The sequence below is a fragment of the Mustela nivalis genome, assembly GCF_964662115.1.
Source record: "Mustela nivalis genome assembly, chromosome: 3".
In the NCBI taxonomy this organism is placed as follows: domain Eukaryota; kingdom Metazoa; phylum Chordata; class Mammalia; order Carnivora; family Mustelidae; genus Mustela; species Mustela nivalis.
This window is the reverse complement of record NC_139022.1, coordinates 111,059,150-111,086,666: the sequence shown is the minus strand read 5'-3', so window position 1 is coordinate 111,086,666 and position 27,517 is coordinate 111,059,150. Positions and strand designations below refer to the sequence as shown.

The window sequence follows — 27,517 nt, the reverse complement described above, 5'->3', positions numbered from 1 at the left end:
AGAAAGGGCATTTGGATTAGAATTAAAAGGCAATGCTTCCAGCCTCCCCATCGGGGTACTTAACGGTTCCGGTTTCAAAATAATCCCTGCCACTCTCACACGAATGGGCGGTGTCAAGGGCAGCGACCTGACTCTAGGCTGACTCAAGACTCCAGGCTAGTCACAGTCCCTCAGGAAAAAGTTGGCGGGGGTGGAGGAGGCAGTATTTTTAATACTTGAGCCTCGTACCCTGCTCGTCTACATATCTCCTCCTCGGACTCTCAGGTGCTGGGCCAGCGACCTGGGCCTCGGACGCCGGGGCTTCGACCCTTACTGCCTTCCTTTGCCGAGGCCTGCAAGCTGGAGGGGATAGGCCACCGCCAGCCAGACCCCTCGGCTGCTGCCCCGCGCGAGACCCAAGTCCGCGCGGCGGCTCGGGCCCGCCCCTCCGCCGTCACGCACAGCCCCAGCCCCGCCCCCCCGTCCGAGCCGCACAGCCCAGTCCCAGAGCCCGCCCCGGCCTTCAGCTCTATGTAAGGCGGGCGTCTGGGGCCGCGGGAGCTCCCCAGACCGCTCAGAAGGAGAGCCGTCTTTCGGCCGGTCCTGCGTTCGGTCGCGTACCGAAGGCCCGGCGCGCACGCGCACGCGCACGCCCCGCCTCTGTCCCCGCCCCCGCGCGGCGCCGAGTCCTTCGACCCCGGGCAGCGCACCGCGGGCCGCTGGCGGCGGCATGCGGGACTACGAGGAGGTGACCACCTTCCTGGGCGAGTGGGGGCCCTTCCAGCGCCTCATCTTCTTCCTGCTCAGCGCCAGCATCATCCCCAACGGCTTCAATGGAATGTCTATTGTGTTCCTGGCCGCCGTCCCGGAGCACCGCTGCCGGGTGCCGGACACCGCGAACCTGAGCCGCGCGTGGCGCAACCACAGTATCCCGCTGCGGCTGCTGGACGGCCGCGAGGTGCCTCACAGCTGCCGGCGCTACCGGCTGGCGGCGATCGCCAACTTCTCGGCGCTCGGGCTGGAGCCGGGACGCGATGTGGACCTGGAGCAGCTGGAGCAGGAGAGCTGCGTGGATGGCTGGGAGTTCAGCCAGGACATCTACCTGTCCACCATCGTGACCGAGGTGGGTATCAGTCCTCGCGCCGAGGCCGAGGACCACAACGTGGGGAGGACCTTTGCATTCCACCCCACATGGTGCGTTCTGGATGCTGTCCTTCTGTCTCCCAACACATTACACACCTCCAAGTGGGCATCCTCCAGGCACCACTTAGCGAAGTGACTTCTAACCAGACCGTGCCCCTCATAGCACGGGTGTCCTGCTGGCCACCAGTCTTGATGGGCACCTCGAAGAGGGAGCCAAGAAGGCCATCATAGCCCCTGGTAGATACTCTAAGACCCTGAATAACCAAAGACTTTTTCTAGATGGAGGTGGGAGTGTTGAATGGAACAGAGCCAGAGCAAGCCAGAGCTTGGGCCACGGGCTGTCACAGTTTTTCCTCTGGTCTTTTGGCATCTGTTCAGAGAGAGAGAGAGAAAAACACCCCTCTTCTTTCTTGAAGAACTTTTAAAGCTAAAGGAAGCATGTGTATAAAATTGTCACGGCCTCCCTTCTCAGTTACTTTCCTCACCCACCCTCACCCCAAAATGATAGTCTGGTCATACCCTATCAGGAATTGTTTACCTTGTGCTTTGGATTAGTTATCAGAATTTTATGCATCGGAAGATCCATTTGGGGTGACTTGTTGGTCTGGGATGTTTTGGAGTATTTGAAGGTAGTGTTGTTGGTTAGATTGACTTAAAGCATACAGGGGGGTTTTTTGGTAGGAATTGTGGGGGGAGGGGGGTGGGAAATTCTCATTCCCCAACCCCTTGGATTTTCCTTTTTGGGTGGCTTTGTCTGTCCCCTGGTGACCCTGCAGCCATTAGAGCTACATGTATGGCTGGTGTACATGTGCTTTGCGTCTTACCCAGATGCTGGAACTCTAACTCTGTAGAGTCTCAGTAGAAGTGATCTAGCAGAACAGTATAAAGAGTCCTCAACAGGCAGTTTCTCTGAGTTCAGGATCAGAGATTCACAGACTGGGAAAGCTTCCTGGAAGTGGCAGCCTCTCTGAGTCTGGGGTGTTCAGCTCTTCAGATGCCAAGACGGGAACAGCAAGCAACAACCTAGAAGGAGGGCAGGGTTCACAGGGAAAGGGCTAATGAGGAGGGTGCTCAGGTCCTGGTATGGCCTCAAACCCTCCGGGAGACTCAGAAGTCTTACAGGAGTTTTGAGGCCCTCTCTTATGTTTGTTCTGTGGGTGTCACCCTTCAGGGGAACCTAATCACTGCTCCGAGACACATGTGTGCATCTACATGCTTGCACATGTGCGCTTGCTCTGTCTCTGTCAGTATGTTTCGACGTTTGATGTCCTTAGCATCTGTGCCTCCTTAACTCCCCCAAATATGTAGTGGGAGTGTGATCTGAGTCCCACTAGGATCTCTCAGCTAGTGACATCATTCCAGCGTCCTGAGGCGTTGTTATGCCTCACAAGCAAGTTTCTCACACTCCTGGAAGCCAATGAGGGTTGTGGAAACAGAGGCTGTCTCTCAGGTTGCTGACAGAGGCCTCCAAGAAGTCATACTTTGCAACACAGGAGTCCCTACAAATTCTGCTTCTGGCTGCCCATGGAAGGGGAAGGCATTGAAGTCAGAAGAAGCACCTTCCATGTTTTTGGATTTTGCCCTGACTTTTAGGTTCCCTCAGCTTACTCTACTCATTTGTTCTTGCTTCACCGCCCCTATTCTGTCTTGGGCTGAGGCTGGTGTTGGCACTACTGAGCTCCCAGTGGTCGGCTCTAATGGAAGGGTCCTTGAGCAGTGGCTACTTTGCTGCTAATGTCAGTCTTTCCTTTTTTGTATTTAGCCTATTTATTTAGCTGTCTTAGCGGTTTCGTAAGAACTGTGTGCCCTTTTACCTACTTATAGGTTGTCAGCCTTTGCAGGGAGGCAAGGTTAATACATTACTTAGCCTTTTGTTTTGGGATGCTGGAATGCCTAACTCTTAAGTCTGAGGCTGCCTGTTCCTCCCCAGCCACCCTCGGAAGTTACTGCATTAACATTCTGATTTTCTTTCAACCTGGACCTGGCTTGCTGATCACTGCAGCTAGTCCTGTGTGTGCTAAATGTTTCAAGCCTGCCCTCTGCCCCAGATCACAAGTAGAGGTGTTTATAAGTACATTGGTATTAAATTCTTCTTTGTTTTTCAACAGAAGATGAAAACTGTAGGTCTCCTGTTTGATTTTTTTTTTCTTTGTTTAAGTATATATGTGTAGTATTAAACTCCTTGGTAGTTTTACATCTTGGCATCTCCCTGACATCATGCTGGATACAGACAGGGATACCCAGGGAAATTTTTGTTGAATGTGTTAATGAGAAATTTAAGAAAAATTATCTACAGTTTAAGAGCTAAAGAAGGAAAGGACAGTTTATTTCATAGAAGGGAAACTTGGGGCTGGTCAAAAAGCATTGACTGAAATATTTTAAAAGAAAATATAATTGCCTAGCCCTCAAACTGTGGCTTGCCCCTCTATGGATTTGCACAAGTTATTGGGATTGGTGGAGAAGAGGCGAAAGGGAATGTTTTGGGAATAGTTTGGTGGTCGTGCTTCTAGGCTGGCTCCTTCCCCGGCCCGTCATTCATGCATGGAGTACTTGGAGAATCAGCCATTCCACCTGGCAAGGCTGCTCCAATCCCTGAGTGCTTCTTGGCCCAGGACTGCCCCCTGCTCTGAAACCTGGGTGATTTCTCAGGCTGCCTGGGCTGCTTGCTTTTAGGTGTCTCCCTAGCCCAACTTGTAGCCAGAAAGATTCTTTTAAAAACTTACAATTCTTCTGGCACCCATGAGTTGGGGTCCCTTCATCTAAGACCTGGCAGTTGTCTGTGTCCCTTTGCTTCTGCCCTTTCTGTACTTCTCTGAAGCCTTCTCCCCCAACCCATAGCAATATTCTTACTTACTCCTTGTCCTGAAAAGCCTCTTTCTCTGGACTGTGTTTTCTGTCGGTGTTATCTCATGTACAGATCATCTTGGAAGATAGGAGAGCCCCAGCTATTATCACAAGCCCTCCTGAAGGACAAGCCACATCAACCTGGGAGGCAGGACTGGGCTGACTCCTTGCGGAAATTCCTGGAATGTGTGCCCCACTGTTAAGTCTTTGCTGACTGTCTCATTTAAAGGAAACGCAGATCTTAGTCTTGCCTTTGGAGCTCAGGACAAGACAGAAATGTCACTTGCAGGGCCCCTGGGGCCCCTGTTCACACAGAGTCATAGCAGCTCTAGTCTAGCTAGCTGAGAACCAACACCCTGGGTCAAAGTTCTTAGAGGTGACACAGAGAAGAGGTTGAAGGAGCAAATAAATAAATAAATAAAATCTATTCTAGAGATTGAAGTTCAGGGTTCATCTGGGTTTCGATCAGCCAAGCCTAATGTCCAAGCCCTTTAGTGTTGAAAGTTAACAGCCCTTTTTTTCATCCCTTCCCTCACTCACCTATGTACCAAACAGCCTTTCCTCTGCGGGGCACTGCCAGGCATTATAGAGGATATAGCAGCAAATTCTTTGTCTCCTTGCCCTGACAACCTTGGGGCAAGATCCGCCTTCAACTGCAGCAAGAGGCAGGACAAAATGTGGGTAGGAATACATGGCATTCAGTAACAGGTGCTTATCAGGGTGTTTGACCATTGATGCACTTAGGCCAGGTACATCTCAGCAAAGAGCTTGTGCCCTATGGGCACAGACCCTATCTTATTTCCCTTCCAGCCAATTCACAAGTAAGAACATTTAGTTCTCAGGGACTTTATCATTTCTGTATATCTCATAACTGAGAAGGAGTTCTAATTATATGGTGTGTACGAGATACATAATCCTCTCTCTTTGTAAAATTGGGTTAACAGCTTTATTGAAGTATAACTGACATAAGTGGCACATAAGTAAAGTGTACAATTTGAAAATATTTGAGAGAGAGAGATCCATGAAGTCATCACCACTAGAGAGGCACATTTCTGACCAGGAAGGATGGCAAGTCTAGGCCCCTTGCCAGAGTGGCTCCCAGATTTTTTGTAGGTTGTGCCTACTCTCACAGCTCACCCAGCTGAGGGGTCCCAGTGCTAGACTCATGACCTGAATCCTAAACCCACACATCTAGTTCTAATTCTGAGACTTGTTATCATCAGCCAGTCCAGCCCATCCCACACAGCAAGTGGAAGCATCAGTGAGCTAGTCTGTAGCTGCTTTAGTCCCAACTGGGGAGCCAGGACCTCAGTAGAGGAAAGCTAGATTCCTTTACAAATGCAACAAGCCTTGAGTGCATAGCTTAGACTGTGTGGGCTTCTCATCCTACCCACCAAAGGAGGGTGCAAGCCAAGTCCTAGCTCCACTGCAGTTCATTAGGTGGTTGACAGGTAAGTGAATGGGCTTGGCTGGGTAGGATCTGGTCTGTGCGTGCCCTTATGTTCATATTTTGAGATCTGTTATCTCTCCTGGCCCTACCCTTAGGCTCCCTGTGGCCAGTGGGCAGGAAGTGTTGGCTTTTGGAGTTTGGCTTTTGTCATCTTGGCTTTTGGAGGGCCCAAAACCCGGTCCCAAGGATTGTTAAGAATCATCAGTGGTGGGGGTGCCTGGGTGGCACTGGTTGGTTAAGCTTCCGACTCTTGATTTCTGCTCAGGTCATGATCTCAGGGTCTTGAGATTGAGCCCCACGCTGGGCTCCACATTGGGCTCCACTGGCAAGGAGCCAGCTTAAGATTCACTCTTTCCCTCTCCCTCTGCCCCTCCCTGCCTCAAGAATAAACAAACAGGGGCACCTGGGTGGCTCATTGGGTTAAAGCCTCTGCCTTCAGCTCAGGTCATGGTCCTTGGGTCCTGGGATCGAGCCCCACATCGGGCTCTCTGCTCTGCGGGGAGCCTGCTTCCTCCTCTCTCTCTGCCTGCCTCTCTGCCTACTTGTGGTCTCTGTCACATAAATAAATAAAATCTTTAAAAAAAAAAAAAAAGAATAAACAAACAAACAAAAAACAATTGTCAGCAGTGGATGGAGAGCCCAGTTACTCCAGGGGGTTACATGTTTGCCCAGAGCAAGAACAGGCTGGACCCAGTGACAGGGATGAGGCTACGGGCCCTAGAGAGATGCTCAAGAACCTACCCCAAGATGCTTTGTCTGCTGCAGAGTATAGTTTGACCTGGTTTGGGGTAGCACCTGGCCTTCTCAGCCCAGAATTCCCTACCAGCCTGTACTGGGGGACCTGACATTGTTAGGGGAGGAGGCTGTAGAAGACCCTGTCAGTTTGTAGTCTGGCTCAGCTATATGAGTCTCCAGCCGTTGTGAGAGTCCCGATGAGAAGCAGCTCCTGACCCTTTCTGCAGCTTTTCATCTCTGTTGCTACAAAAGTTAATGTGTGCCGGCTGGAAATGGATCCCGTCATAGGAGCCCCAGTAGCTGTAATCTGGCCCCTGGAGCTCTGCCTAACACCCTGCCTTATACCCAGATGCCAGTACACCAACACCACGTCCCCCAGCTCTGACTCCCTGGGCACTCCCATCCCAACTGTATTTATTTATTTATGATTTCATTTATTCATTTGTCAGAGAGAGAGAACGCACAAGCAGGGGAAGCGGCAGGCAGAGGGAGAAGCAGGTTTCCTGCTGCTGAGCAAGGAGCCGGATGCGGGGCTCCATCCCAGGCCCTTGGGATTATGACCTGAGCCCAAGGCAGCTGCCTCACTGCCTGAGCCACCCAGGCGCCCAGCCCATCCTGACTGTAACAGCCATGTCTGTATGGGGGCTGCCCTAGGAGCACTCACCCTTCTAGAAGGCAGTTGGTGTCTGGGTGCTAGCACCCCCGAGGCTGCAGAGGTGGGAGGGCCGCTATATCCTGAGCACTCAGGTATTGGTGCTCTAATACTTTTGCCTCCTGCTAATCTGAATTTTCTTTGGATTTGAGTTTGAGATCTCTGCCTCTTCCTTGAGATCTCAGCCCACCCAAGGTTTATTCCAGAGTGAAGAGCTGACTGTGTGGCTAAGTGATCCTTATCGTTAGCTGCAGGGGTTCTTTGTGTCCACCCTGGGGACTGCTTCCTACCCCTCTGAGGTGCCCTGAGGCTTTGTGCACACACTGCCTATCAGGGAAGCAGACTTGTTTCTCCCTCTGTCGCTGGTCTGGAAGAAATGCTCTCTTGGAAGCTGTACATGCCCCTTGCCTCTGTGACTGGAGAGCCAGTGGGCTGCACCGAGTGAAGGCCAGCAGCCTGGCACCAGCTGGGCCAGGGTCTGAATTCTCTGGAGGGCAGGGTTCTTGGTGATTACTGAGCGCCATCTCTCTGCTGTGGGAAATATTTTTCCGGGAATCACCAAGGTTCTTGTTTTGGCTTTTCCCTTTTTTCAGCTCCTTGTTAGGCTTGGGCGACCCAGTGTCTGAATGTTCAGCTGCTTCCCTCTGCCTGCAGGCCTCTTTTCCTGGGAACTGTAGATGGAACTGCCCATTACTAGCTGGGAAACTCGAGCAGTGCAGCCTCTTCATGCCCCCATCCCTGTTTCATACTTGGGGAAAAAGGCAAAATGGTGGTGGGGGGGGGACATCTTGTCTGACATTCGATAACCAATAAACAGGGGAGTGGAAGCTAAACCCAGTTTCTTGACTCCCAGCTCAGAGCTCTTGGCTGTAACTGGGCCTAGTGTTGTGGGCACAGCGTGAGGGATCCCAGCTGTTAATGTCACCTGAATGTCCCAGGGCTTATTGACTCAGAGTGGCACCTGAACAGAACTGCAAGAACAGATCCGGGTGGTGTGTCCTAGGCCCTCTGGCTCTAGTCCCTTGCTGGGTGCTTGGACTCTTATAGCCCTAGAGCCCTGCTCTAGAACCACTCCTGTGCCATTCGAGTCCATGACCTGAAGCCCACTGAAAGGGTACCCTGCCCCATCCACAGCCCTGGGCTCCTCCTCCCCACCCTTCCAGGTTCCCAGAAGCAGCCATGAAAGGCCTCACCTTCTCCTGGATTGACAGATGAGCACTGTACTTGCTTCCTCCCTACCCTCCCTCCTCTAATTAGTAGCAAAACAATGGAGCTGAAAACTATGAAAATCAGGGCATGGAGGGGGCCCACTCTCCATGTGAGGGAGGAGCTTCTCTGCTTTGCTGCCCACAGAAGCCTTTGCCTGCCTGCAAGAGCTCAGGTACTGGTGCAATAATGCAAACAGGGCCTGCAGGGGTAGAAGATATTCTCATTTCATTTTCCAAAGGGCCATAAATGTAAAACATTTAACAAAAGAAGTGAGTGATACATCTCTTTACTCCCCTTACAGTGGAACCTGGTGTGTGAGGACGACTGGAAGGCCCCGCTCACAGTCTCCTTGTTTTTCGTGGGTGTGCTGGTGGGCTCCTTCATTTCGGGGCAGCTCTCAGACAGGTAAGGTGGGTGTCTGTCTGCTGCAGCTGCAGGGACCACGGCACCAGACGAGGAGCATGTATGTGCCTGGCTCTTGACTTCAGATGGTGGTGTTCTCTCGGCCCAGGGTCTTGTGTTTTATAAAAGGAGAGAAAGCTCTGTCTAGAGTATAGACTTCATACCAAGCAAAGAGCCTACAACCTCTTCCCCCTCGTTCTTCCTGAGCAGAACAATCTGAGCTAAGTGTATACATAATCAAGTAGACCAGGAAATATGCCGTGATTCACTGCTTGTACCAGCCTGGCTGGCCTTTCCTAGGTTACTCTTTCATGTCTCCAAGCATGGGAGAGGTAGACACCACATACACATGCAGGTGAACTTTGTCGACAATCCTAAGGCATCCAGTGAATGGCCACCTCTGTATTCCCCAGCCTGTCATTCTATCTGTGTGATGAGAGGAGGGCTCACTGGCCAGTAGTGCTGTAATAAGCAGAACTCTTGTGTTCACAGGGCTGATGCCCCTTAGCTTAGAGCTTTTAGCACCTACTTGACAGCAAGCAGGACATGTACTGTTTTGACCCATAAGAAGGTTATTTATATAATTCCAAGGCTTTTACCTCAAATTCCATTTATGGCTTAAGGAGTTCATCTACTCTTGAAATTATGTGCAAAATTTTAGAGATTGTATATGAACATTTTTTCTGGAGAAAGGTCCACAGTTTCCCTGAAGTTCTCAGAGGGGTCCATTATGTGGTATCTCTCTACCCCAGGGCTCCAGGGTCTATTGGAGAAGCCTGCGGTGAGAAGAGTAGCCTTCACTAAGGTCCTTGGCCATCCTGGCTCACTCAGTGGAGTCCCAGCATCCTCCTAGCTGGTTGAGTACTAATAGAGAAGTTCAGGATAAGAATGTTATCCTACTTTAAGAGCAAAGTTATATTATCCCAGAGCACAAACTCAGGTGATGTCCTGGCATGTTTACCTCTATAGATTATTGTCTTTACCTGAGAATTCACTCCTCATAAGAAATATGTGCATTTCTCACTAGATTTATGTTTCTCAAGTGTCATCTAGCCATTAGAAAAGGGATAAATTATTGCAATCTCCAGGGAGCACTAAAGAGTCACATAGGCCACGACCACTCATTGACAATTCTAGACAGGCCTGAGCCATGTGCCCTTTCAGGGAAAAGATCTTTGCTTCCTGAGATCCTTAATCTAGCAGCAAGTATCAGTTGATTATTTATATTTATCTAACAAACGCACTGCACCTAATATGTGCCAGCCACTCTTAGAAGCACTATACAAATTTAAAAGAACGAAAAGCAAATAATCCCATCATAACCCTTTGAAGTAGGAATTATTATTATTATTTTTTAAAGATTTTTATTTATTTATTTGACAGACAGAGATCACAAGTAGGCAGAGAGGCAGGCAGAGAAAGAGAGATTGGAGGAAGCAGGCTCGCCGCTGAGCAGAGAGCCCGATGCAGGGCTCGATCCCAGAACCCTGGGACCATGACCCAAGCCGAAGGCAGAGGCCCTAACCCACTGAGCCACCCAGGCGCCCCATGAAGTAGGAATTATTATTACTCTCATTTTACAGGTGGGGAAAATGAAACCCAATGGAGTTAAATGACTTGCACAGTCCCAAAACCGGCAGGTGGCAGAGCTAGGATTTGGGCCCAAAGAGTCTTGACCCCCTGTTCTCGGGCCATGCTCTTCTAGAACTTGCCTTCTAGCAAGGCAGAATGTACTAAACAATTAATTGAGAGGTATACTTGTCCTTCATGGTGTAAATGATACAGAGAAGTACAAGATGCTAAGAGAAGGTCTGATGGAGGAGGCCTGGAGAGGCTGCCCTGAGAAGGTGAAGAATGCCCTGGGAGTGGAAAGAGGAATAGAAATCAAGCAGCTATAAAGGAGTGGAGAGAAGAAGGAGCATTGGAAACAGTAGAAGCAAAATTAATGAGTATGTTGAGGACCACCTTAGTCCTCTGAAGGGCAAGTACAGTGTTTTACAAACCCTCTAGAATCTCATCAGCAGACTTCTTTTAAGGGCATCTAAGTCGAGTAGATGAAGTAGCTAAAAGTGTGGCTGTTCTGACTGGGGCCCTCCCTTCAACTCCCAGCATCACCCTACAAACTTGGCGACATCCCCATGGAAGATGCCAGACCATATGGGATGGACAGTTTCTGATCTCATTACTTCTAAGTAAGCTGGCTCAAAAACCTAGGCCAAACAAATGACCTCAGAGCAGTAGATTCATGCCTCAACTTGTCTGGGATAACCACACTTTTCCTTTAGGGCAAAGATCAGTAATCCTGAAATTCAAGAGCAATGAAAATAATCCTGGATGGTCACCATGTTTTATCTGACCTTCTTGAGTTACCTTTGTGTGCATGAATTACAAGAGGGGCACAGCCCTGGGAAGAGGTAGACCAATGCTTACTGTTTTTGTAAGCACATTCATGGTTGACGTCTTGTTGACAAACTTTAAATCTGAGCCCAACCCCAGACTGGTTGCTGAGGATTGGTGCTATGTAAGGATTCGCTGGGTCTTTCTCTTCCCTACCATCCATCCCAGGGAGCCCGTGGGAGGGGAAGCCATGGGTAGAGGTTACACCTGTCTCCCTGTCTCCCTGTAGGAGGGGCCCTTCCCTTGGTTGTCGTGTTTCATGCTCTTGTTATAGAATCATGCAGGGGGACTTAGTCTCCTTCTAGACTGGGTTTCTCAACCTTGGCACTATTGACAGTTTGAGCCAGAGAATTCTGTGTGATGGGATACTATCCTGGGCATTTTAGGATGTTTAGAATATCTCTGGCCCCTACCTGCTAGATGCCAGTAGCACAAAAAAACAAGCAAAAAAACCTGTTTCAGTGGAGAGAAGTGCCAGACTCTTTAACGTGGCAATAAGGGTTTTGCAACATGGTCCCCAGCCAATTCCTGTGGTCTTCTGTTGAACAGCTGACGCCAGGCCCATTGTCTGCTGTCTGCTCATGTCTTTGTGCCCCCTCCAGCCACGACTGTGTATGCTCTTCTCAAAATTCCCCAATCACCCCCATGACCTTCCTTGACCATCAAGCCTAACCCAGGGTCCCCAGTTTATATTACCCTGCTTTCTTGTGCCTTTTCTTCATAGCACGCATCAGAAATTGGTAAATAAGAGGTGTTATCATATGTAATGTTGGTCCCCTCCACTATACAATGAATATCATCAAAAGCTTGGTCCCTATCGTCTACTCCCCCTCATCAATAATAACTTCTTTGGGCCTCATCTCGGTGTCCCGTCATCAGGGAGAACTTTCCTGAATCCCTGCGTCCCCAGCCCCTACTCCCAGGCCAGGGTAGGGTCCTTGGTTGTGTCTCTTGTGAACCTGGATGCTGGTCCTTCAGCACACTTGTGTCGTGTAATTGCATGTTCGATAGTATGAGTTGTTTGATGAGACTATGATTCCTGTCTGTCTTAACCACCTATAGGCCACAAGCCCCTTGAGGGTAGAAACAAGAGTTTTTTTGTCTGTGTTTTATAATTCCCCTGTGTCCCTAGCACCTAGTATATATATAATTGAGGTTCAAATATATATTCTTTGAATGAAAATGGGTGTCTGGCCAGAGTCAGGTGGAACCTGCTAGGTTGAATGAAGGACATTGACTTGTTCCTCCCTAACAATGACACTGTCTTTAAAACAGATCAAACCCACAAAAAACCAACATTAAAAAGGAATTTTTTTAATGAACACAGATACAGAAAACCATGCAGAAAAAATGTGTGGGTTGATGAATTATTCCAGGTAAATAACCTTGTAACTACCACCAAGTCAAGAAATAGGACCTTGCTGGCCACCAAAGAGCCCCCCCCCCATGCACATGTCCCATCCCAGGAACCACAGCCTCCCCCCACCATAAATAACCACCAGCGTGGCTATTACAGTAATCCCTTCCTTGTGGGGTTTTTGCAGCTTTATCAGCCAGATGTGTATCCTTAAACACAAGTTTAGTCTTGTCCACTTAAAAATTTTTGATAAGTTTTTGCAGGATTGATTAAGGGATTCTTCCTCCATCCTTTTCTTTGCCAGATGTTTTATCTTTTGCACTCAGGGCTGTTCCACTATAGAAATTTCCAGTCTGCATTTTGCTGATTGCATTATCATGTGCAGTTCAGCACACTCCTCCTTTCTTGGCGTTTCTGCAAATTGGTGGTGGATCTGGAGACTTCATCAGATCCAGGCTCATACCCTTTAGCGAGAGTAGGAATTATGCTAATTCAGTTATTTCTTCAGGGAAAGACTGTTAGTTGTTAATGAAACACAGTGCCCCATCATAATGCCCATTTGTTGAGGAATATAAAATGGTGATATTCTAATTTTATCACTTCTTTTTCATTTAATAGTTGGAATACTTCTATAAATGATATTTTCTTTCATCTGTTATTGGTTCCTATTCATATACTTTATAGTAATTTCAGGACAAGTGTTTCTTTCCCCCTGTTTGCCAGTCTTCTTTTAAAATGACTTGTTTCTCTATCATCCTCCAAAGTAAATCAGTTCTTTTTAAAAAAAAAAATAAAAGCCATATGAATGTATGGATTTAAGCATAGTGAATGTATTTTGATTTCTTGCAATCATTATCGTAATTCTGGCACTGCCTTGAGGGCAGTCCTGGTGCCTGGGGGAGAGGGGTGAGTAAGAGCCCTGGGACCAGAGACAGGGACTGTCCATGTCCTGTACCCTGGCAGCCTCATCCATGACGCCTCCCTGAATGGCTCTGGAGAAAGTCCCTCTTGGTGGGCCCACTTCTGCTGCCTTCTCCCAGCTGGAACTCTGTTACTGTCTTTTCCTTTCCAGGTTTGGTCGGAAGAACGTGCTCTTTGTGACCATGGGCATGCAGACGGGCTTCAGCTTCCTGCAGATCTTCTCAAAGAACTTTGAGATGTTTGCTGTGCTGTTTGTCTTTGTGGGCATGGGCCAGATCTCCAACTACGTGGCAGCATTTGTCCTGGGTATGACCATCAAGTTGGAGTGGAGTACTTGATCCTGTGTTTCACTGTCACTCTACCACCCACTCTCTAGAGACAGCTGTGGTGCTCCTCAAGGGGAAGTGGTCTCTAGCAACACCAACCAGCGCTGTGTGGTGAACTCAGTTTGCCCAGCCTTGAGTCCTCAGGAGCATGACAGCCTGAATGCTGAGTTCCAGATCTTTTCTGGTCTTGGAGATGTGCACCTTAGTCCCCTTAGTATTCCATAGCCATTTTACTAGAATTCACCCAAGACCATCTGTGGAAAAATGGGACCTTCCCAGATCTGAGGTTGCTGAGAAAAGATAAGAGACATGATATAAGGAGCAAGGGCCACGAATGGCAGGCCCGCCAAGAAAGAAGGCTGCCTCTTCTGCATAGCATTATGTCCAGAGAAACTGACTGACAAGAACGAATTAATGTGAATACACTTGAGTTTCAAGGCCTTCAGAGTTTTAAGTCCGAGTATACACTGTGGAGCTTTGGCTTGTTCTCACTGAAGAGTCACCAGTCTCACTCTCTGGAGGAATCTAACTCTAGTTTATTGATCTTTGGATTCCTTGGGTTGTATGTTGAAAGGATTGTTTCTTTCTCTTCACATTCAGTAGAATAGCCTTTATTTTTTTTTTAAAGATTTTATTTATTTATTTGACAGAGAGGGATCACAAGTAGGCAGAGAGGCAGGCAGAGAGAGAGGAGGAAGCAGGCTCCCTGCTGAGCAGAGAGCCCGATGCGGGACTCGATCCCAGGACCCTGAGATCACGACCTGAGCCAAAGGCAGCGGCTTAACCCACTGAGCCACCCAGGCGCCCGTAGAATAGCCTTTAAAAAAAAAAATACTTCCTTGAGTCCGCATGTGTGTCCTTCATGATGACTTCCCCTTTCATAAATTCTTCCTCATGTGAGGATTACACGTTGAGACCTCACGTGGCATCTTTAGCACATGGCATGAGGAAGTGATGAAATTTGCAAGACAGAACCGTTCCTGGGAAGCCTAAAAGGTCATGGTGGCAGTGGGGCTGGGGGCACCCCAGCAGGTGGTCAAACTACAGCAGGTTCAGAATCCCATCCCTCCCTAGGGCGCGGCTGCTCTCTTTCCTGTATGTTGAGAATTATACAAGAGAAGATGAATAAGGAAATGACCTAAATGAAAGGACTAACATGCCTCCTCCCTTGTTTCACACAGGAACAGAAATTCTTGGCAAGTCGGTTCGTATTATCTTCTCCACGTTAGGAGTGTGCATATTTTATGCATTTGGCTACATGATGCTACCACTGTTTGCCTACTTCATCAGAGACTGGCGGATGTTGCTGCTGGCGCTGACGGTGCCTGGGGTGCTGTGTGCGGCTCTCTGGTGGTGAGTGTCGCCTGCACCCAGTGGTGCCCACCAGCAGATGTCTTCTGTCCAGCATTCACTAGGGGGCAGCAGCAAGGCTCTCTGGTGGTGAGTGTCGCCTGCACCCAGTGGTGCCCACCAGCAGATGTCTTCTGTCCAGCATTCACTAGGGGGCAGCAGCAAGGCTCTCTGGTGGTGAGTGTCGCCTGCACCCAGTGGTGCCCACCAGCAGATGTCTTCTGTCCAGCATTCACTAGGGGGCAGCAGCAAGTCACAAATCCCTATTAAGGCTCCCAGAGACCGGAAGTAGCAATTCTTTGTAAGTCATTTCAGAATGTTTTTTCCATACTCAGAAGAGCCAAAAAGAAAACAAGACGAAATTCCCAGACATCAACAGGCTTGTTCTCAGTCCTGTGCTGCACTGATCGAAGTGCAGGGAGAAGAAGTAGTAGTAGCTGAGAGATGATGGGGTCTAGTATGACCTTCAGGAAGCCTAGGCCCTAGTTCTGGCTTGTGTTCCTGAGGCTTCACAGTGCAGGTGCTGGAAGAAGAGGGAGAGCACTAGAAGTGAGAGTCCTCAGGGTGGCCACACAGAGGAAGCCAGACTCCATATGGGCCTCCAAGATAGAGGAGTTAGGCTACCAGAGAGGAGGCCCTCCTTACCCAGAGAGGGAACACAGCAGAGAGGCTGAGGTGGGAGTCGCACCTTTTAGGTGGGGTTGTTGAGATCACGGCTCCCCTCAGAGCTGAGAGCATTTCAGAGCATAATGGAAGAGAACATAGAGCATAGCATGGGTCCTGGTCATGACCAAAGGGCAGGGGCCATCGAATGACATAGAAAATAAGATCCACAAAGTCTCAAAGTCCCAGTTCTTTGATAAACTTATGTAGGGGGTCTGACAAGTCACTTGTGTGGATCCCGTATGGGGAGTGAGGAAAAACTGTAGGCGAAGAGGTCAGTGCAGAAGCTTCTGTGGATGCTAGAGCCAAGCCAAAGAGTACAGTGGGGCAAGGGGCTGGGCCAGCCTGCACCCACAACAGAAGCCAGGCTTCCGGAGCCCATCTTGTGCCTGTCTCCTCACTGTCCAGCAGGTGGCACCACCGCTCTTCAGAAATGGAGGTGGCTAGCCTGAAGAGCAACAGGCCCCTCTAAATTTTATGCACTCCGGGATACTCAGAAGCTCACACTTTGGATCATTAGTGGGTATGGTGTGAACCATCTCTGCTTGGTCTGGAAACACCAGACATTCCCCAAATGCATGTCTGGTTCTAAAAGCCCGTTTTCCTGCCTCCACATATGTTCCACCTGGTCTGTTGGGCAGGATGGTCTCCGCAAGATGGCTCCTTGTACTTCCAGGTTCATCCCTGAGTCCCCCCGGTGGCTCATCTCTCAGGGACGACTTAAAGAAGCAGAGTTGATCATCCGCAAGGCTGCCAAAATGAATGGGATTGTTGCACCCTCAACTATCTTCGAGTCAAGTGAGGTAAGCCCTGCAAGGGAGCTGGTGAGAGGGTCTCGGTGACCATGATTTTAGGGCAACACCATGCAGGAGCCCAAGCAGCCCCCAAGCAGGCCTTGTTAAAATTCACAAGTTGGGGAGAAGGCACCAGCTGTTAAATCTCTTCACCTTTCCTGTGGGTTTTAAGTTGACATACTCTGTAATTCTTTTCTAGGCAATCATATAGTCAAACCATTAAGTAACACTTTGAGTAATAGGCGTTTCATGAAGTTGGCATTGTGGGAAATCATTGCTTCTTAATGCCTTATAGTTTCTCATTTTAAAAGAAATATAGTACATAAAATATGAAGCAGAAGTAGGTTTGGAGTTAGAAATGTTTGGTCTCCTTCCACTCACCAGTCATTAGTTGCTGCATATCCCCTTGCAGCCAGGTTCTTGATATCAGCCCCTTCCCCCTACCCCACCCCTGTTCTCATGCACCATGAGTAATTTCCTGGCTCTGCCTGATTCCTGGGTCTTGCTTCTCCTTCCTGTTCCCTCCCTCCGCCCTCTGCAGCAGGCAGTTTTTCTTAGTCTCATGACTACCAGAAGAGGTTAGAAGTTGTAATTGCTGGCTGATGAGCTTCTGGAATGTGTCTCTGATCTGATGGGAAGATAAGGGACCTGCTGTGAGAACAGCCACCAGGAGTCGTTACTCAAGTGTGTTCAGAAGGAACATGAGAGACGCTTGGGACTCGGGATGCAGACCCAGGGCTTAGGAGAGGGAGACCAGCTACCATGGGCTCAGAGAAGCTGCTGGATTGGGCCTCACAGTTAAGTGCTGGCTCAACACCAGTTCCCACTCAGCATGTTCTGGAAGGGGCTCGAAGCTCAGACGTCAGGATAGGAGGAGGTGGCAGGGAGGGCTTTTAAGTGTGGGAGCCTTGGTGGCTTTTCATTGAGGGGTCTGTCTGGGGGAACCCAGAACCCCACTGGCATTGTTGAGGAAATGAGGCTATTTCAGGGGATCCATTAAGTCAGAAGTTGACCTTTTGTTGAACTGCTAACTCGAGAAAAACAAACTCCAAAGCTGGGTTTGCTTAAGAAAGCAACATCAGTGTGTTTAGACGTGTGGTTTATTAATGTTTGTGGCTGTGCCAAATTTCATAGGAAGTAACTCTGGGTGAAGCTGAGGTCAATTTTCCTGTTTTTCTATCTGAAATTTTTTTCCTTGGAAATAGACCAGTAACTACATGGTATGAGGACTCAAAACATTAATTCTTTTAAAATATCAGATCAATAAACTACATAGTCAGTTTCTCTCTCTGACCAGAGGGCAGGGAGCCAGCCTTGGGAAGGAATGCTCAGAGGCCTCCTTGGAATGCGGTCACTGATGGAGGCCGGAGGTAGGGCCAAGAGGCTTGGGCCTGTGCCTTGGCTGCCTCTGCTGAGGGGCTGGTCACCACTTTTTCTCCTTATTCTCGTTCACTAATGGGTCATTGACAAGGCCTGGGGACGCCTTCCGCATCTCAAGGTGCACCCACTAAACTTACTCTTCTTTCAAAGAAACATAAAACCCTGGCCAACTCAGAGACACAGAAAGCTAAGGCGCTAGGGTTTGGGGTTTATTATTGGATCCCTGAGTCTCCAGCCTCTCCCTCCCATGCCCTTGTCATATCGTTCGTGCAGCTGCAAGACCTGAGTTCTGAGAAGCAGCAGTCCCACAGCATCCTGAATCTGCTTCGAACCCGGAATATCCGAATGGTCACTGTCATGTCCATAATCCTGTGGTGCGTAAGTGAGACCTACCTGAAGCTTCCAGACAAAGCGTCTGGCAGTGGCTGCCAGGTTTCTCATTGGCAAATGTGTCTCAGACAAAAACTGAAGATCTGTGTCATCGAAAGTGGAAAGGAGCTGCCATGCAGTGAGAAAAGTGGGCATATCATAATTCTGAGCTCGATGGAATCTCAGAAAAGGAGTATGAAATCTGTTGGATTTTTGGGAAGCTGTGGAGTCTTCAGGGAATCCTTCTAGGTCATGAGACAGATCCTTGGTCACTGTGGGCCCTAGTTTGTTTCTGTCCCCTGTGCTTTAGACAGTGACTGAAGATCCTTTAAGAAGGATCTAAGTGAAATCATGATGTCCTTTCCATTACAGAGACTGCTGAATACTGTCTGGAAATGTGGAAGCAGGACATCCTCACTCTGGGATGTTCAGAGACTGTCCTGGAGGCAGGGCTGTGGCTCCTTCTAAGGAGGCATTTTGCCAAGTGTGTCAGAAGGGCATTGTGAGTTACCAGAGAGAGGGGACACAACCTAGTGCCTCAGTAGCATTTGCTCAAGGATTCTAGCATTTGTTAGAATTCTAGCAAATTCTAGAATTTGCTGGAATCCTTGGGATTCTAGGAGAATACCTGAGCCTGCTAGATGACAAAGGCAGACTTCATCCCTGAGTCCTTATTACTAGAGTCATCTAGCTTTGGGCCAGCCAGCTCTTTGGCTCACTGAAGGGGTTACTGTGAGTCACTTATTTCTAAGGAATGGCCCAGGATCCCTCAGGGTAGTGCACCACCCTTGCGTTGGCCTCAGACGGGACCAGCATTCAGCCTGCCCAGCAGACCGGCAAGCCTGCGATGAGTCATCTGTTCTGTGGTTCACCCAGGTGCTCCTCCAGCCCTGGATTCCCCAGGGACTCCTGGACATTTACTTTCCCCAGGTGGCACCAACTGTGGTTTCAACGTGCAGATGAGTTAAAAACCTCTAATCCATAAAGGTCTGGTGTGCCAAAGAGTGCTTATCATCAGCAGACAGAGTGCCTGCTAGAGATGGGGTCCGGGCCTGGGATGCCAGGAAGCATGTGGATGAGAAGTGATGTGGCCCTGCCACTGGGGGCCCCTCCCCTTCTCCACGAGTACAGTGGGGTTGGGGTCTGCTGCCTCTATTCTACCTCCTGGCTGGTTGCCACAGAAAGAAGGTCTGCTGGGGGGTCTTTCTCCCAGTGTTTGACCTAATGATTGTTCCTCCTTTTATCTGATCCCTCCAGTCCTGTCACACCCCACTCCATACCGTCCTCCGTGCTCCCTCCCTCCCTCCTCCTGCAGTTGCTAGATTTGGGGAGGTTAGAGGGTAGGGAAGTAGCTATTGTAGGTACTTCAGCTTAGGGGTTTTAAAGCCAAAAGGCAGGTTAGAGGGTGTTACTGGGTTTTGGGTGTTTTGTTTTGTTTTGTTTTTTAAGAAAGTAAATCTGTCTGAACTCTATACGCCTTTCTGCTGGGACACTTTCTGTTTGAAATGTCCTGATACTGCTCTGGCTCAGAGTTAGCATGGGGATGGGAGGATATTATTTTCTGTTCTAAGAAGACTTGGGGTTAAGTCTGCTCTCCTCCTGGTAAGGATAGTTTTGAATTTCCTGCGGTAATTGTATTTTTAAAAGTTGTTCCGGTTGCTGCTTCTCCAGCTTCTCCCTGCACTCTGTTTCAGGATGACCATATCAGTGGGCTATTTCGGGCTCTCCCTCGACACTCCGAACTTGCATGGGGACGTCTATTTGAACTGCTTCCTTTCAGCAGTGGTTGAAGTCCCCGCGTATGTGCTGGCCTGGCTGCTGCTGCAGCACGTGCCCCGACGCTATTCCATGGCCACAGCCCTCTTCCTGGGCGGCAGCGTTCTCCTCTTCGTGCAGCTGGTGCCCCCAGGTAGGGACGCTGTGCATCTGCAGTCTGGGGTTTTCGCTGAGTCACTCACCTCTACTGGGCTGTCTTCCCCAATTCATAAAGAAAATAAAATAGTGCTATGGCATCTCACTTGCATATCTGCAGCCTTCACCAAAAAATCAAGAGGAAGTGTCTCCTGGGACCAGACACTGGCCATGGCGGGGGCTTTTGGGGAGTGGTGAGAGCAGCCATATGGGCTGTGGTTAATGGTACTCTCTGCCCCAAGTTAATGAGTGCGTATGTGTTTTTCTCTGAAGAGTAAGGAGTAGGAAAGGGAGCCAAACCCATGGCTTTTTAACCTGGCCTACCTTAGTCATTTATTTATTCAGCAAGTGGCTCTGGAGTGCCTCCCTGAGCTAGGCACTGTTTGGGGCATGAAGTAATGATGCAGAAGCAAACAGGTCGGGCAGAACACCAGTCCTGGAGCTCACACTCTAGTTGAGAAGACAAGAGACAAGTAAATAATATGCTTAATATGGTACAGACTGGGTTACCTTTTATCATAACAAGAAAGGAAATGGAGAACTAGTTTATATAGAGTGAACACGGACAAGGGCCCTGAAGAGGGGTCAGTGGAGCAGAAACATAGATGAAGTGAGAAGAAGAGAGTCTGGGGAGGAAGAGGGAGCTGAGCTGGAAGAGGTGAAGGGAGGGGCCGGGAACAGCATGGGTCTCACAGGCCATTAGCTGGATTTGCTTTTCCAAACTATCTTGTATCCCACAGATGGGTGGGAGGGAGCCCTTTTCTGCAGTTTATAGAACACTTTGTGGACCCTTGTCTTCCATTGTGGTGCCCAGAGTTGTCAGTGTATGTATGGATTTGGGGGTCTCTGGTGATCTCTATGTGCTGGTCCCTGAGCCCCACAGCACTCTGCACAGGAACAGTGTCCCCAGCCTGGCAGGGGAGTCCATCAGGGTACACACAGAGGGGTTCACCCCAGAGCCCAGGGCAACCCACAGGCCAGAGTCTCATCATCGGCACAGCAAGCAGGGTGGTTCGGGGGAATCATTCCTGGGGGTCTGCTGCCCTCTGAATTGTTGAGGTCTGAGTAGAGGGAAACTTCCATCATCCACAAGTCCTTCAGTAACTCCAGTTCATGCAGAGTACCCTTCTGTGGTGCCACCTGATCCCTTGACTGGCGCATCTTTAGTGACTTGTGGCCTGGAGCAACTTTACTTGGGCTGTTGAGGGGCTCATCACAGTGGTATGTAGGCTGAGGAGAAGAGTGCATCCTCACACAGTGGCATGTCCCGGGCTCCTCTCAGTAATCAACTGGGAGGGACAGCTTGGCTACATTCACTTATCCCACAGTAGGACATCAGAGAAACTGTCCCCCATATCCCCAAAAGCAGAAAGTATGTTTGCTTTGGGCACGCCCTGTAGCAGCACAGCATGAGTTGGTGCCTTCTACTCTCTTCCCTTTTCCTCTCCAGGTTGGTACTACTTGGCCACCATCCTGGTGATGGTGGGCAAGTTTGGAGTCACTGCTGCCTTTTCCATGGTGTATGTGTACACTGCTGAGCTGTACCCCACCGTGGTCAGAAACATGGGCGTGGGGGTCAGCTCCACAGCATCTCGCCTAGGCAGTATCCTGTCTCCCTACTTCGTTTACCTCGGTGAGTGCCATGGGCTGAGGGCACGTAGGAGGTGGGTTGGAAGCACTGAAGGCCCTTGATGTGAGCCATTGGGGGTCATTAACGGCAAAGCTGGCACCCACAGCAAGTGGGGTCCGTCCAGGACGGCATCTGTGCCTGCACCCAGGCACCCTGGGGAGGACACATTCACTGATACGTGGAAAACAACTTAAAAGACTAGCTGGAAATCAGTGAGATGAGCAAGCAGAGTTTTTCTGTTTTAGCCCTCCTAGGCCTTTCATCAGAGGATAGGTTTCTTTATCCTAGGAAACTGCATGGTGGTATCAGGAACCCATGTACTTAACTGGAGAAATTTCTTCTTGGAATCAAAGTATAAAAGGAGCACAGAGGGAAAGATGGCCATTTAAGAGGTCTGATGTGCTGAGAATTATTGTCATTTGGAGCAGTTTGGTTTTATACTGTGTATAGATCTGCCTTGTACCATTTTTTTTAAAAGATTTTATTTATTTATTTATTTGAGAGAGAGCAAGAGTGCAGAGCAGGGGGAGTGGCAGGCAGAGGGAGAGGAAGAAGCAGGCTCCCAATTGAGTAGGGAGCACAACATGGAGCTTGATTCTAGGACACCGAGATCATGATCTGAGCCGAAGGCAGGTGCTTATCCGACTAAGCCACCCAGGCATCCCTGGCTTGTGCCATTTCTGTGTAACGGGGAACCGATTTATTCTTCCTTGAAATTGTTCCCTCATGGCAGCTGCTGTTCCCTGGCACAGCCCTTGCCAGCACATCTTTGGGGTGTGTTGGCAACCATCTTGAGAGTACCCAGGATGTGTTGTGAACATATTACATGGATCTGACAAGCAGAAACACCTTATCAGGCCTCAAGGCAAATCAAGCAAGTTGTGGCCCATCTGGAGAGGTGGAGGAGTTATTCCTGTCCCTGGATGAGAATCTGGAGTTCTGTGGAAACCCAGCATTGAGAAATAGGAATAGTAATCACAGCTCAGTTCCCCTCCTCCCTCCTCCTGGTCTGCTCCCTTTCCCTGCACCATGGGGCGCTGCGGGACATCTGGGAACCTCTGTGCCGGCTCAGTTCTGAGAACTGTTCGGACTGTGAGAGATGCAGAAGCCTAGGAGGCATGTGGTCCCCTATGGAGTCCTGGGAGCACAGAAGGAGGGAGGGAGGGAGGGAGGGAGACCGAGTCTGACCACATCCTTGGCGTGGGGTTCTGTCTACTCTGCCGTAGGTGCCTATGACCGCTTCCTGCCCTACATTCTCATGGGAAGTCTGACCATCCTGACAGCCATTCTCACCTTGTTCCTCCCAGAGAGCTTTGGCACTCCCCTCCCGGACACCATTGACCAGATGCTAAGGGTCAAAGGGTAAGGTTGCTCTCAGTTGTAGTATTGATGCCCTGGGTCCAGGCCTGGCTGAGAATTCCTGCACAGACTCTCATATACACCATGGACTAGTTTAGCCATCAGAGGGGCAGAAATGACGTGTTTACAGACTGTCCTGTCTGGTCTGACCCAGACCACCGTGTTGCCATGTACCTCTTGAGTACCATAGCAACTCTGGGACAGCAGAGACTAGGAGAAACCTTTCAGAATCTGCTCTAAGACTTTTTTCCCCCTTAGTGAGATAACCTAAAGTTATCTGGGTTTTGTTTGTCTGTTTAGAGACTGGTAGACATCTTTTTTTTTTTTTTTAAGATTTTATTTATTTATTTGGCACAGAAAGAGAGAGACAGTGAAAGAGGGAACATAAGCAAGGGGAGCGCGAGAGGAAGAAGCAGGCTTTCTGCTGTGCAGGGAGCCCAATGCGGGCCTGATCTCAGGACCCTGGGATCATGACTGGAGCCAAGGGCAGATGCTTAACGACTGAGCCACCCAGGCGACCCAAGACTTGTGGACATCTTTTTTTTTTTTTTTTTTTTAAGATTTTATTTATTTATTTGACAGAGAGAGATCACAAGTAGGCAGAGAGAGAGAGAGGAGGAAGCAGGCTCCCTGCTGAGCAGAGAGCCCGATGTGGGACTCGATCCCAGGACCCTGAGATCATGACCTGAGCTGAAGGCAGCGGCTTAACCCACTGAGCCACCCAGGTGCCCCTTGTGGATATCTTTTTAAAGATTTGTTACTAACATTGGTTTTGCTTGTTTTTATAGAATAAAATACAGGCAGACTCCAGGCCACACAAGGATGTTAAAAGATGGTGAAGAAAGCTCCACAGTCCTTAAAAGCACAGCCTTATAACACAACCTCCAATACGTGAGGTGAGGAGGGAAGACTGTGTCTTGTCAGAAGCAGCTTGTGTAGACACGGAGTCCTTCAGCAGGGGAGCTCTTCGCTGTTCATCCTCTTAGCCCTGGGTCTGACTTGCTCCTGGCTGGACAGCTGGACTCGGGCTGCCTGTGGTTTAGGCATACCACCTTCCCTCCAGACCAACTTGAGATACGTCCGAATGTGCAGACTTGCCAGATGATGGATGGGTGCTTCCTAAGAAGTTAACTATTCACCAGGACCTATGGGACCTGGAAAAATAGGAGAGGCACGTGCTAAATTTACATATTAATTTCAGACCTCCTGGAAAGACTGGAGGTCCCATCTCCCCACCTAATCTTACCCCCGTTTCCCTCTCATGGTGCACTTTAAAGGAAAAGAAAGAATCGCACAGGGAGTTTGATTTCTCACACTTTCTTAGTCACAGGCCACATTAACTGGGATTGTTGGCTTCCCCAGGCACGGGAGCACAGATCTGGGGAAGTCTAAAAGTAATTACTTTGGAAGGAACTGAACAGGTTTAGAACAAGGGCAAGTACATTGATTTGTGAGCTCTTGTACCCCTCAAGTGTGACTCCTGGGTAGACTTGTTTACATCTGATCCAAGCACTGGGCTTGTCCAGGCCCATACGAGATGCATCAGCAAATCTCTTCTCGTTTTCCACTGCAGTGTAAATCACATCTCCTAGCTACTGTGGTTTCTGATGTGTGGTTTGAAGGAAGTCTATCAGTGAGAAAGAGAGACAAGCAAACTCATCTCTTCTCTCAAAACTATAAGGTAGAATTTATTTGTGTTTTGTTTGTTTGTTGTTTGCTGTAATGTCTTTCTCTGCTTAAGTTATTTGCCCTTCAGAATAGACTTAGAAGGAAGGGCTGGTTCCCAGCCTCCTGATCTGTGTCTTTGTTTGTGTTTTTGTGTTTTTCAACCCAGAATCCCTCTGGCGAAGGTGTGCAGTTGCCGTTTGTGCAAGGCCTTATCAGCCTTCGCCACTAGCACCTTCTCTGTGTGCCAACAATTCCGTCATTGTCTGTGTTCCTTTTGTGATACCTAATCATGGGGAAAAAATTACAAAGAAGAAAGTCAAATTGTGTTCACAGTCTTTCAGCATTGCTCACTTGAGAGATATTTTGTGTTTGGTGTAACTGTCTTCTATGATTATGTTACCATGGTACTCCTAAAGCATTAGCCTCACCTGGATAAAAACCGTATTTTTGTGAAAGCTCCTGAAGTGCCTTGGGAAATGAAGATGTTTTAATAAAGAAAATGATTTTTTAAATAACAGCAACTGCCTACCACCTTTATTTCCACCATTTGGTGAGTCAGGCTGTACCATCACCTGACTTTGGTCTGTGTCTGCTTGTGCTCATTCTAGCCATGATTGGTACTTAGTGCCTGAGGCTCGGATTTCATCCCTTTCACCCTAGTAAGTGACTATGGGCAGAGCAGCCTTCTTACACAAGTGTCTTGGACTCAGTTCCCCTGAAAGCAGGGGCTCAGACCAGCACTTCTATGTGGCTAGGTAGTGTATTTGGGAACAGGATTCCAGGGAGCAGGACTAAGGATGGGGAGGAAACAAGGAGAGGGGGAGACCCGGCATGAGGATGTTAGAGCCAGACAGAGCTTCTAAGGAGCCTTAGGGAATAGGTCTCAAAACCATCTGATCTGCCTCATGGACAGAAGGGCATTTATTTTTTGGCCCCCCCCCCTTCCCATCCATCAAAAGCAGCCCTGCGGGAGTCCCCTCCCCACATTTCCAGGTTGCGCCTGTGTGAGTTCTGAGCAGGGTCTTCCTTCGGGGTAGAAAGCAAGAGGAAATCTATCGCAGCCTCCAGGGTGAGGCACTGTCAGGTTGCGTGTCAGGGAACACGGTCAAAGCTTGTGTGAACTGGTCAGTGCAACAGTGGCTGGAGTAGGTGGTGGGGCTGGGAAGACAAGTGGTTTGGACACAGTCCACAACACATGTATATATAAAATGTGCCACAGGGTGATTTGAGCTGGAACGTACAGAGAGACCTGGGTAAAAAACTCCAGTGTTAGGTAAGTCAAAGGCCTGTTGCATAATATAATACGCAGCATCAAATTCAGGTGGGAAGGAAGGAAGCTCATCTTCTGTAACCCTGTTGGCTTCTCCACGCTCCTCAAACTTGATTCTGTGCCATGTTTCTAATTAACTGCCTTCACGGTGACTCCAGAATATAAATTATGGTCCCTCCTGCCCTTTCTCCTTTTGCATGAATGAACAGTTTCTGAGTTTTCTCTCTTATTTTCAGTGCTACTGATGTCAATCATTTGTGGCTTTTTGGGGGCCAAAATCACAATTACCTGAAAGCTGAGAACTCTTCCTTTGCCAAGGCAATAGCCCATGTTACTGCTTCTGGGGATGAGCCAAGCATCTGAAAATCTAAGCCCTCTGTCTGGTCCTGCTGGACCTGTTTCTGTCAGAGCCATGGCTTGATAACCAAGTTATCCTGACCAGGGAGTCTCCTCTCAGGGAGAGAGGGGTGCATAGCCTTTAGTCACAGGGGGAGTTTGTGCTCAAGTTAATACCCATTAGAGTTAGAAACCAGGATACCCACAGAAATACAAAGGGCAAAGCAAATGAAGTGAAGGAACAATTCAGATTCAAAAACTATTAAGGGTTCTGCCACAGATAAAGACAAAAGCAAGAGTATCCCCTAATTATCTTTTTTCTTTCCTGGCAACTAGTTCCTCTCTCCCTCAGAGTTCCCTAAACAGTCTCATGAATTCCAGAAGGGGTAGTGTTGGCCAAAGAGAATTATTCTATGTAACACCTAGTGTAAGTGATGGTGAATGAGTTGGGCAGAGAGCCCTGTTCTCTATCAAGTAGTAAGTAGCCCAACAAATCTTTCCCCTGGTTGTTTATCATATAATTGCTTTTCTTATAGGGCTTTGAGGTCAACAGAGCCTGGATTCAACACAGTATTAGCAATACCTTATGTTTTGTGTGCCATTGCTATACAAGCAATTTGGAAAAACAGAGGCCAATCTTGTTTTATTTATTTATCTTCACTTTGTTGTGCTTTTTACAAATAGAATGTTCAACATATTAGCGGACAAAGTCACAGCAGTGGTGGTGGAAAGAGCAAGAGAACTAGAATTAAATTAGGTGTGGAACCCAAAGTTGTGACTCACTTGCTCCCATCTCATGGTAGAACTTGAATGGATGAGGAGTTGCTTCCTGTGGCTGAGAAGAGAACATGGTTTCTTGAGACTGAATCTACTGGTGGAGAGGCTGTGAAGATTGTTGAAATGACCACAAAAGGATATAAGATATGATTTAAACTTAGCTGATCAAGCAGCAGCAGGGTTTGAGAGGATAGACTTCAATTTCAAAAGAAGTTCTACTGTGGGTGAAATTATATCAAACAGCATCACATGCTACAGAGAGACAGAACAGAAAGGAAGAAGCATTCAACGTGGCAGATTTCATTGTCCTATTTTAAGAAATGGCCATAGCCTGCCCGCCTACAGCAACCTCCACACTGATCATCAACATCGGTCATCAACAGCAAAAAGATTGCTACTGGCTGAAAGCTCAAATGATGTTTAGCACTTTTTTTAGCGTCAAAGTATTTTTAAATTAAGGTGTATATGTTGTTTTTTTTTTTTATATATAATTCTATTACACATCTAATAGACAATAGTGTAAATATAATTTTAAAATTTTTTACTTATTTATTTAACAGAGATAATGAAGAGAGAGAAAACAATCAGGGGAAGC

The 27,517-nt window shown here is 48.6% G+C and overlaps 1 protein-coding gene and 2 long non-coding RNA genes across 4 annotated transcripts in view; 1 reads left to right on the top strand and 2 right to left on the bottom strand.

Moving 5' to 3' along the window:
• The first annotated feature begins 477 nt into the window (after nucleotides 1–477).
• Nucleotides 478–25,056, top strand: SLC22A5 (solute carrier family 22 member 5). 2 transcript variants are annotated; one of them, XM_082725742.1, is made up of 10 exons: nucleotides 478–1,102; nucleotides 8,314–8,417; nucleotides 13,241–13,395; nucleotides 14,597–14,768; nucleotides 16,105–16,231; nucleotides 17,876–17,976; nucleotides 19,666–19,880; nucleotides 21,333–21,515; nucleotides 22,739–22,874; nucleotides 23,660–25,056. In XM_082725742.1, exons 1-10 carry the CDS (start codon nucleotides 710–712, stop codon nucleotides 23,745–23,747), a joined length of 1,674 nt encoding a protein of 557 aa, XP_082581868.1. In that variant the 5' UTR covers nucleotides 478–709; the 3' UTR covers nucleotides 23,748–25,056. The 2 variants fall into 2 exon arrangements, with proteins under 2 accessions (XP_082581868.1, XP_082581869.1); XM_082725743.1 differs by lacking the exons at nucleotides 478–1,102; nucleotides 8,314–8,417; nucleotides 13,241–13,395; ... (1 more) ...; nucleotides 16,105–16,231; nucleotides 17,876–17,976 and adding an exon at nucleotides 17,991–18,958.
• LOC309862186 lies at nucleotides 12,110–16,178 on the bottom strand. The gene is made up of 4 exons (XR_014310340.1): nucleotides 16,037–16,178; nucleotides 15,023–15,288; nucleotides 14,233–14,849; nucleotides 12,110–14,024 (listed from the first exon to the last, which is right to left on the bottom strand). It is a non-coding gene; the product is annotated as an uncharacterized lncRNA (long non-coding RNA).
• LOC309862173 overlaps nucleotides 23,187–27,517 on the bottom strand; it is a 19,596-nt gene continuing 15,265 nt past the window's right edge. Inside the window, exon 2 of the long non-coding RNA XR_014310326.1 lies at nucleotides 23,187–24,025. This is a non-coding gene — a long non-coding RNA (uncharacterized lncRNA). The remainder of the gene's footprint in view (nucleotides 24,026–27,517) is intronic.

Bases quoted from the DNA above. Each gene is read 5' to 3' on its own strand.
- SLC22A5 (XM_082725742.1), top strand. From the start codon at position 710: ATGCGGGACTACGAGGAGGTGACCACCTTCCTGGGCGAGTGGGGGCCC. The intron at 19,881-21,332 runs GTAGGGACGCTG...TTTCCTCTCCAG, and splicing joins CGTGCAGCTGGTGCCCCCAG to GTTGGTACTACTTGGCCACC. The intron at 21,516-22,738 runs GTGAGTGCCATG...ACTCTGCCGTAG, and splicing joins TCCCTACTTCGTTTACCTCG to GTGCCTATGACCGCTTCCTG.